Source organism: Lepidothrix coronata, unplaced genomic scaffold (genome assembly GCF_001604755.1).
Source record: "Lepidothrix coronata isolate B3197 unplaced genomic scaffold, Lepidothrix_coronata-1.0 Scaffold146, whole genome shotgun sequence".
Taxonomy (NCBI): domain Eukaryota; kingdom Metazoa; phylum Chordata; class Aves; order Passeriformes; family Pipridae; genus Lepidothrix; species Lepidothrix coronata.
In genome coordinates this window covers 460914-472026 of record NW_016690326.1, presented here as the reverse complement: position 1 = coordinate 472026, position 11113 = coordinate 460914, and the positions used below count along the sequence as shown (strand labels likewise).

General features: G+C 41.5%; 1 protein-coding gene across 6 annotated transcripts in view; it reads right to left on the bottom strand.

Annotated features, from left to right (window-relative positions):
- Positions 1-291: 291 nt before the first annotated feature.
- The window catches only part of SGCD (sarcoglycan delta), a 327884-nt gene continuing 317062 nt past the window's right edge, over positions 292-11113 (bottom strand). For 5 of the 6 annotated variants that reach the window (XM_017828149.1, XM_017828150.1, XM_017828151.1 and 2 more), the window contains one exon: positions 9879-10052. In XM_017828149.1, coding sequence (XP_017683638.1) covers positions 9879-10052 — 174 coding nt within the window. Of the gene's footprint in view, positions 10053-11113 lie in introns of all 6 variants that reach the window. The other variant, XM_017828147.1, reaches the window with a different exon arrangement.

The window sequence follows — 11113 nt, the reverse complement described above, 5'->3', positions numbered from 1 at the left end:
CAAAACTAAGCAAGACTCAACTTCCCCCAAAGGTAAGATCTTTTGTTTTGTTGTTGACAGGTTGTCCTCAGACAGCCATTCAGTGAGATTCTCATTCCATCCTCTACACCATTTTTGGCATGAATATCCAGTTACTTGATCCTGTGAAATGGATTGCTATTGTGATCCAGTCTGTAAATCCTATGGATATACAGAACAGATCCTATCCATATCTTACAGACATATGAAAGTTTGAGGTCTAACTCATGTTTGCCACATTAAAACAAACAAACAAAAAACCCTCAACATCTCTTTCCTTCTTAACAATCATTATTTTATTAATATATTTTACAAGATTGCAGTTGAAATCATTTAAATACAAACTTTTTTTTTATACAGAAAGTGTAATAAAGTTAAAATAGTTCCTTGTGTAATTCATAGCATTATTGCAATGCTTACAAAATTTTGCATAGAGTGTGCAAGGATTGATGTTATTGATACAAAAAAGCTTTATATTTTCCCACACAACCACACACATACATAAATTAAAAAGAAAAAAGCCAAACAAATCCAAATTTCTTAATGAGAACTGTGATAAGACTTTAAATTCATTTTGTCCTGTTTACATGATCAAGGTCATTGGTGGTTTTCAGAGTAGAGGTCAGACAAAGTGTTTTACCATCACAGATGAAAACTGCTATAGCTTATGGGTCATGCCTTTTATGCTACTGCTGTAGATGGACAGGGGTTTGGTTCAACTCACACTGAATGTTGTTCCTCTGTTGGTTCTACCTACATGGAGCATTTTTTTGGTGAATATTGACAACTCTATTGGCATTTGCTCACAAGGAAACTAATTCAAATAAGGGGTGGGCAAAAAAAAGAAAGCCCTAAACCAAAACCTAAATGGATCTGAATCAGATCCAGCTTGTCAATCCCTTCCCTGCTCCCAAACTACTGCACAGTGAAGATCCAGACCAAGACCTGGGTCACAGCTCAGGAAAAGCTCTGACCTAGGGAGGAATCCAGGTGTGAATGCTGTCGACTTAACCCATCTCCAATAAGCACAGGGGACAATAATTGCTCAGATCTGCCCTTTATGAGGTTTCTGGCACATTCTTACTTGGCTGAGCAAAGGTAAGATTTGTTCATCCTAACTTCTGTTCTTGCTCTGACAACCCACAAAAAGGGACAAGAAAGTGAATTCCTCCAGCAGCTCCCACCCTGTGGAAGCCACTCTGCAACCACTGCAACCTTTTCCTATTGCCAGCAGGACCAGCAGACCCCCAGTGCTTGCTCAGAGAGACCTTCTGCTTCACACATGATCCACCAAATCACTAGCTGAAGTCCTGCATGGTTTGTACCGGTGCCTGGAAGGAAGCTGGGTGACCATGCCTCCGTTGTCAGCCAGCATCTTGAGCTGGCAGTGATGGCAAGACTTGCCACAGCTGTTTATCAGCACCTGTGTGATAAGGAAATCCCAAAGGTACCTGTGTCCCATGCTGCCACCAGGAACATCCAGGCTGTAGGTTAGACAGAGCAGCCTTTGGGATCTCCCAAAAGGTGCTAAACCCTTAGGTCCAAACTCTTGGGCAGTGTAGGCTACCAGGGAGTTAAATGGAGCCAAATCCTGATTTACACCAGCTGCAGAGCCAAATTGCCATGCTGTGAATGGCCCTGTCACACTGCTCCAGACCAGTCCCCCAAGGCAGGCATCATGCCTTGCTGCCATTTCTAGCACAGAGGAGCTGGCAAAGGGATGAGATAAAAGTGAAAAGAGCAAAGCCATCCAGAAGGCTCTGACACCCTGCAGGCTTTCTGAGTGAAGGCAGAGCACTGGGAACCATCCCCATGGCATCCCCTTGGATGTTGTACACGTATTAATGGGACAAAGCAGAGGTGGCTTTAAGAGCTACTCGGCTTCACCTTCAGGAGTTACTGCTCTCAGGGTGGCCAAAGGCTTGTTAGAACAGCACCCAATGACTACCAGTGTTATTTATACCCCTCAGACTGCAGACACACATCATTTGTATCATCTCTAAAATCACTAAAACTGCCCAAGTGTTTTGTTATCTGTTACATCCATGACAGCACTGATATGAAGCACACGAGCCCAGAGGAAGACCTAGATGAAGACAAAATTATCAGGCTGTGGCTTAGTGTAGGAGCTAACTCCCTGCCCTAAGGCAGCCACCCTAGAGAGATCTAGCCATGGTGTTGGGGGGTGGTGGTGTTTGCAGCTAAGTAAGCGTGGGAGAAACTCTGATAGCAACATTTTTTTCAACTACAATCCAAGCTTCAACAAAAATAGCACCACCCACAAATAATTATTCTTTTGCTCTCCAGCATGAGCCTGCCTCAAGATATTTCAAGGACTCCATTATGAGGAAATTTTTAAAAGACCAAGGAAGCTACATTGCTTTAGAAAGCGATAATGCAAATAGCAGTAGCATGTTTCGGAGTGCTTTATCTCCTATTGGCATTTAAGCCTTTGAATGGGGGAAAAATGTGAGAACAAAGCAATTTAAAATTCCTGTTACATGCAAAGTTGCACATGGCCTGTGCTTTGCAATGGGCTTGTTCCTATAATGGCAAATATGTTAGAAATGGTAAGACTTTCCATTTGGGTAGGACCCGATGAGAAACTCCAAGGGGTCCTTTTTAATCTCAGAAGAAAAGACTGTTTAACTAAAGCTGCATGTTGTTATCGGAAGCATTTCGTAGCACAATGTAAATGTAACATTTTCACACAAAAATTTCTCCTTCTGATATTTTCTCTTCCTGGCAGAAAGTTTTAACCAACTAAATGTGAGGCAAACATACAATTACATGTCACTTCACAGTGGACGTATCCTTACTATTTTTTGATACCACTTGAAAGCTAACAAAAGCTCAATCCATGGAGATGATTTATCTCAACAGAAATCTGGCTTCCTGTGAACAGGCAGCCCATCACTACTGAATGGTGGCAGAAAATCCCAGCCACCCCGTGGCTTCCAGCTGCAGTAAGGTAAGACGTTTCCTGGGAGTGACACCAGTGCTAACTTTCCCACAGGAATTACACTTGTAGCAAATTAATTTTTAAGGGACTTGCACCTCTAGTTTAAAGTGACTTGGATGGGAAATCTCAGTGGTGCACCAAGATTATATTTTCATCTCGTTTTGGATAAAAATCCTGCAGCTTTTCCTGTATTCTTTATACAGTGTGTTGCTTTTCACAAGGGCACAATACAATTCAAGTGGCAGGACAGGAGAGGATGAAATGATAAACCCTCAGGGCTGTATGTGCATAACCACGGGCTTCTCAACCACAGCAGACTTAAAAGCTTTCTAAATACAAGCTATTTACAATAATTTCCATCCAAGCCCCAAGCCACTGTGGTTATTGTGGACGGAAAAAACACTCCAGCAACCCTGAACAGCCCAAGCTGTAAGTGGTTTCAGTGACAGCAATTCCAACTGTGCATATGATCAAGCATAATTGCTACTGTATTTAGTAAAGTGGATGTTATTAATTTAAAGTATAATAGTGCAAAGACACAGAGAAGTTGGCTGCATTACTGTGATTAGGATGATGTCTCACCATTTCTTCCCTTTCACTCCTACCTGCCTTTGTTTAATTCACTCCACTCTCAGCTGAATAACATCAGCACCACATCGGTGTTTTTAACCTTGCTCCACTCACAGCCATAAACTTGGCTACATGAGCTATGAAAACAGCAACTGCCATACAGAATGGACCTAATAGTCCTGAATTTCACCACAGTGCCACTGCTACACACAGGTTTTGGGGTTCTGTGGGACCGAGATGTGACACGATGCAGATTTGGGGACTGCTGGTTACTGCACCCAGGTGCAGGTACAGCAGGACATCAGCTACCAAAACATTACACAGCGATTTCAGAACTGAGGAGAAAAGGTTAAAATGGAACTCTTGCCAGGATCATGCTCCTCAACAGCAAGGGCAATAAAAAGGCTGCTATTTTCACGTTCGAAAAGCACCAAAGCAGGGCTTGGCAAAGCTTGGTAGGAACACACCCTGTGCTTGCTGGGGTTGAATTCTGGATGATGACATTTCAAAATTTAAAATGTCAGCCATAAAAAAGAGTACAGCCTCTGACTTTTTTTTTGTTCTGGTTTTTTTTTTTTGTTTTGTTTTGTTTTGTTTTTACTGTATGTTCTTCTAAAATGAAATCATTACAGCAGTTACTCTTCTTCACTGAGCAGCCACTGGAGCTCCTGATCTGCTAATGCTCAAGTGGAGGTAAGTGAACAGCCAGCACCATTTACTCAGTTTATGTATACTTTCAGCCCAGGATTATGTCTTTTGGTTCTGGACTATTTCTTCACATTTCAGATTTCAGATAACCTTGTTCTCTGCACACATTTCAAGATTTTTCACATTATTTCCTCTTCTCTCCATTAACCAAGTTAGAGACTTCCTGCCACTTTACTCTCTCAAATGTAGCTTTATGATACACCTGTATTTCTCCTGCCCAGTTCAAAAAAAAGCACCATTAAAGTTAATGCATTTCAGGTGTGAGGGCAACCAGAGAGGGATGGATTTCTTGAAATCTTTGGTCTTTGTTTACTCTCTTTTGCAATGTGAAACTTAAAGCCAACAAATATAAAGAAAATTGGCTTTTGTTGTAAACAATTGCATATGAGTGTGTGTGTATTTGTGTGCATATGTGAACATCTTATGCCTACAAAAGCTAACTTTCATTAAAAGCATTTGCATTTGCAAACTAAGTAGGATGTGAACTAACCTGACATCTCCCCAAGTTTCACTGGAATCTCTAACTTTGGAGCAATTTCTAGGGAGGGTCTTTTATTGGCCATCACTGTATATTGCAGACGGTATTTTTAGTCTTATGCCTTCAACTTTTTGTTTGTGCAATTTAAAAAGGAGAAAAAGAAACCCTCTTAAAATACAGTTGTTTGACAGCACATGACTGAGATAATCAAATACAAACCACTCTTCCACATACGTAGTTTTTAAAAAATGAATACTTAGGAGAGGCCTTACACATATTCTAGTAGTTACTGGCTTCTCCTTTTTATGACTTCCTTTACTGTTAACAGTTCTTTGTACTCTTTAGCTACCCATTTCACTGACAACTGGGTAATACACTTCAAAAAGCATAAAAACTCCAAACAAACCAACAACCAAAAAAACCCCACAAAGAAACTCGGAGAATGGATACAGATGTATAGTCATTATTAGGACCTCTGCTTTTGCTAATGGCAAAGTCTTTTTGCTTTAGAAGAACCATCCTAACTCAGCTATGACAGCAGAATTGTCATACACTACATATGGATAAGGTACCAGTCACGGGTGAGTACTCACTGTCATTCTTCTGACCCTTTACATAAAGTGTCACATTTATAGCAAATTGGACAAGGTCCTGAAGTCCTATGAATTTAAGAGCTACAATACATAAATGCATTTATGAATACTGCATGTTTGCCTAAGGTAAACTGACATTAGTGTCACAGTCCCTTGATTAGCATTTCGATGGGGTTTTAGTGCTCACAGCTGCAATGCAGGGTTTGGTTTGGACCTACAGCAGCCCCAAGGGCAGGCAGTGTTCCCACTGCCCTCAGTGCCCTCAGTTGTCACCTACCCAGCTCCTGTCCCAGTTCAGGCCATGAAGTCATTGACTCAGGCCACCGATCTCAGCAGAAATGAATTCACATCCAGCCTTCCCTTAGCATTGGGAGGTAAAATTAAACCAGTTTTGAGATAAACCCCTTTCCCAAATAGCAAATGCTCAGTTGAACTAAACTGCAGGCCTCATTCACAATGAAACACTCAAACCCTTGTTTGGTTTTGGCATTTTATCAGTGGTAGGTAGAGCATATGGATGAAATTCCAGCAGGGAAGCTCTGATTTAAATGGATTCAGGGAAAAATCAACCCACACAGGTACAGCAACTGTGAGGGATTTCCGGGCAAGGTAGGAGGAAAAGGGACTCATGCATTTGCCTTGTCCAACAGGTGAGCCAGTCACTCCACAACAGCCCCCAACAACAAATTGTAGAGTGTGAGATAGCTGGGTGTGTTTGAGTGCTGCTTTTTAAACAAAATACCTCGTTTTTTTCCTTGGGATCTGACACAGACAGTCCCGTTTGCTCTGGTTTCATAGAATCATAGAATGGTTTGGATTGGAAGGGACCTTAAAGATCATCTTGTTCCAACTCCCTGCCATGGGCAGGGACACCTTCCACTAGACCAGGTTGCTCCAAACCCCATCCAACCTGGCCTTGCACGCTTCCAGAAATGGGGCATCCAAAGCTTCTCTGGGCAACCTGTGCCAGGGCTTCAGCACCCTCACCATAAAGAATTCCTTCCTGATATTTAATCTAAACATGTCCTCTGTCAGTTTGAAGCCTCCTTGTCCTATTACTCCCTGCCCTTTAAAAAGTCCCTCTCCTGCTCTCTTGTGGCCCCTTTAGACACTGAAAAGAGCTCTAACATCTTCTCCCGGCTGAACACCCTCAGGTCTCTCAGCCTGTCTCCACAGTAGAGGTGCTTCAGCCCTCTGAGCATCTTTGTAGCCTCCTCTGGGCTCGCTCCAGCAGGTCCATGTCCTTCTCATGTTGGGGGCCCAGAGCTGGGCACAGCACTCCAGCTGGGGTCAAGCAAGAGCTGAGAATCCCCTCCCTTGACCTGCTGGCCTAACTCCTCTTGATGCAGCCCAGGACACAGTTGGCTTTCTGGGCTGTGAGTGCACATTGCAGGTTATGTTGAGCTTCTTGTCAACCAAGAACCCAAGTCCTTCTCCTCGGGGCTGCTCTTGATCGATTCTCTGCCCAGCCTGTATTTGAGTTTGCCACTCACTGAACAGTAGAGACTAATCATGTGGCCAACCCAAGCACAGGCAGCATCACGCAAACCACAGTCTTAAAACTCAAATGATTCAGTCATTCAGTGAGGGTTCAGATGATCTACAGGTCTCTACAAGGGTTCAATCTTTCTAGCAACAACTCCTCATCTGTCAATGCAAAATATAATTTCATGTTTTTTAAGATGGAATGATTTAAAAATATATTGAAAAAACTGGAATTCCTTTGAGTAGACATAATTAAGGTACCCTTTGTTCACCTCAGAGAAGCATCTGCAGTGATGGCACAGATGTTAAGGTCGTTTCCTAACAGCTCCCCAGCAGAAATTCACACCACAATAGATGGCTGAGTGTCCTTAGCAGTTTCATGTCCTTTCTGACACGAGAAGGTGATAACCTCATCCAAGAGCCCCAGCTGAGAAAACCAGCCACTCAAAATTTATTTGTTGGGATGTAAATCCTCATCGGAGCAGCCAGAGGGTGCATGGAGATGAGGATTGAGCCAGCAGTGCCTCCAGAATGGAGCACAGAAATCAGGATGCAGCATCCCTGCTGGGTCAGTCCCTGTGCTCAGCCCTGCCTTCCTCACCACCACGAATGCTCTCAGGGATGGGAAAGTTAATGCCACTCGTTTTCTGTACAGGGAACTCTTCCTGCAACAAGTGTCTTCATAACTGCTCACACAGGATTTGTTTATGAATTGGGCCATGCTTGCTATGAGATTTGTGAGCAGTAATGAATGAAACAGGGAAAAAAATTCTACAGTAAATGTAGGACTATGAATGGGACGTCAGTCGTGGTCCCAGAGGTAACATACACAGTATTCTGCTATATTTAACATGGTAAAAAAAAAAGTCTGTATCATTCTCGGTGCCCCTACAATCTTAATGTATTTCATCAATATCTGTTTTAAGTTGTACAACCAGTTCCCAAGACACCCTCCTGTCCCTCCCCCCCCAAATAAACTAATTTTAACAACAAGATAAATATGATGTGCTTCTCCTTGCTGAGTGCATTGACTTAAGGCATAGGCACAATTCCCCTCTTTGAACAGAGATGGTATAGTCCTGTGTCCCAATACAATTGTTATCCTGGGTGACCCTTTGCATTCAAATGTTGACTCAAGACAAAAGAATTACAGGAATCATTCATTAAAAAATAGTTTGAATTCATTAATTCATGGAAAAGCATTACTGAAATAAAAGTAAATTATTCAATCCTCTTTTGGGAATAAATTTTACAGGAGTGCTGCTTTGTTAGGCAGCAACATATCTAATCTAAACTCCATAGAAATCTTCTCTTTGAGTCCAATCAGTTTTGGATTAAGACAGAATTGTTAATTTAAAAAAAAATAAAAAATCAAACCCTGGTACTCTCCAGACCACAAGAAACTATGTGAAAAGCTGTAAAAAAGGAATGGGCTAAATTAGTTCTAAAGATTTCTGTTAGCTACATTTTATGTTGGAGATCACTTGAAGAATACCAGCTTTGGTTAGATATCACTAGGGATGGGCACAGATCTGTCTTATTTGCACATGAGGTAATATTTCAAAAGCATCTCAGTGGCTTAGAAACCTTGCTGTCCTCGTGAGATTTACTGCAACTTGGAAACTCTTGCCATAATTAGTATATTTGTTCTTCAAAGATTTTTACATGCTTGTGGATGTAATTATGGGTCAGAATTCAGTGATCTGGGCTCTTATTATTTTCTGAAATTTGAACAGTGGAAAGAATGTTACCAGATCAGATTTCATGTTTTATGCTGCCTGTGACTCCTAGACTTATAAAATAATTAAAAATGCAAACATGAAAAAAAAAATATTGAGGGATCAGATTTTAGAGGAACCAGCATCCAGAGCCCTTGATTTTCAGTCATCTGGCTTTGTCAAAATCTTTATAAGTTCTTTAAAAAAGTCTGTTTCATTGTCAACATCTCTGATATTTGCAGTCTCCACCAAATCTAAGTGGCCTTGGACTGTATATCCTGAAAAGAAAGATGGAAAAAATTCTGGCATATCATCTACATTATACACCTAATTTGTATGATTTTCTCAGTTTCTAAAGGTAGGATAGGTAATTTTTTCTGTTTCTATAGGTATTTAGGCAATATCCAAATCTTAAATTTTCACACGTTCACGCCATATCTGTTCAGAATTAAATTAATGGAGTGCGTGTAGGATGATCCAGGACTGTTAACTAAGGAGGTTCAGGATTTTTCTATGTAGTCCAATTTTCACAATTTTTTTTCTTCCAATGGCTAAATACAACAGCACTGTTGTTAGCACAGAGATGACTTCAGGTTAGTGTTTGAGCTGATGCATCACACCTGAATGGCAAGCTGAGGCATCCTTGACCATGCACAGGCAAGTGTTGAACCTCTTCAGAAAATCACATGCATTATTCCAGCAAGATCTAGACTGTCCTACTGGCCAACTGCATCCATCTTTCCCAATAGGAAGCCATGCTTTGGGTGATAATTAAAGAGTGTAATTTAACCTCAGGTGTCTTGGATCACTGTAGGTGATCAGTACAGCACATCTGGCTATTTTGTTGTTTGTTTTTTTAGTTTATTTTTTTCCATGCCACTGATTTAATGGTGCAAAAATAATCAGAGATGCTTCTCTTCCCTTTGCATGTTGGTGGGTCTACATGGGTTCCAGGGTCTTGACCAGCCAGCAATCCCATTGCTCTGAGAACGAGATCAAAAACGAGGGGTGATCATGACACTGCATTAATACAGAAGGGTCCAGGGGACCATCAGATCCAATTCGGCAGATTGTACCAGTAAATTTTGGTGTGGGGAAGAGAAATGCTACACAAATGTAACAGGGTCACCCTGGGATTCCTTGTACTGAAACATCATTTTACACAGAGGATATATATATATTTTATATATATATTTTTATATATATATTCACACACACGCGCGCGCACACACAAAAAAAGTCTTTGATAGGCTTTCTGTGTTCTAGTAAAAATAGTTGGCAGCTGAGATCTGTGAGACCAGAACTGGCTTTTGTGCTGCCTGCGATGCCCCACTGCAAATTGTCTCTCAAAGGCAGACGCTTGTATTTATCTGGCAGGTCGAGCTACTGCCTGCCTGAGACAGGAATAACCTCCCATTGGGACACACACAGAGCTCGTAGATTTTTTGCCTGGACCCTGCAGAAGAGGAAGATCCTTGAGGCAAGTTAGGTAGTTTGATTTTTGCAGAATTCAACGTTATCTGAAGCCGGGGGGGGGAGAGAGAGAGAAAAAGACAGAGAATTAGCGGAGAGCTGTTATTTTTGATGCTGTGTTCAAAGATGCTTCCTTCAGTCAACTCAGCTGCTACAAAAACTTGGTAGGCAAGTGTATTAAGATGGGGAAGTCTGATATAAATCTGAGTTAGCACATCATCTGCCTTTACCATGAGTCACCTGCGACCTCCAGTTTGTTTCTGCTAATCTACCCACTGTGTTTTCTTGGCTTGTGGCTTCCCAGGGCACCTCCACATTTGGGTTTCCCAGCCAGAGGGTGGGGTAATGCCCACTGCAAGGTGGTGAGTGTGTATGGTTCACCTCCAACAACCCCTGCTCCTCCACCAGGATTTCTGTCATGTGATCCCACTGCCAGTTATGCTTGCACTGACTTTTATGCATATTTCACATTTATGTATATTTAACACTTTTGTGTATATTAAAAATAACATAAATGCTGTAACAAACCTGAATTGCTTCTTATAAAACAACATGAGGTGAACATGTGGCATCTTTTAGATACATGGCAGCTACAGGGAATTGCTCTGACATCAGCAAGAACACCTGCACATCAGAATATTACAGGGCAACTAACAGTATTTACAATTACAGTAAGAATCTCTAGTTCTTGTATCCAATCGTCTAATCTCCTGAAAGAGACAGGTCAATTTATGTATTTTAAAAGCAACTTATGGTTAAAAACATTAAGGCAACTGCTTGCAGTTGTGAAATGCCTTGGGTTTCACTCGCAGTGTATTGGATAGTTTTTTTTTTTTGTATTTTTGAGAGGTTTTTTTGTTAACACATGGTCTGGATTTGGAATGTCTTAAAATGCAAATGTTTAGAAATAACAGCAACCAAAATCCCATTCTATTTTTTCTCCCTGACACTAAGATAGGAAGACATTAGCTTATGTTGGAGCCCTCTTGGTGGGGTTTCCATTTCATGGGTAGCTCCTCCTGATGAGGCTCTTGTTGGGTTCTCCTGTGGGAGCTCCTCAGCCACATAGTTTGGTGTTTTCCATCATTGTGGCAGAAGGAAGGAATGA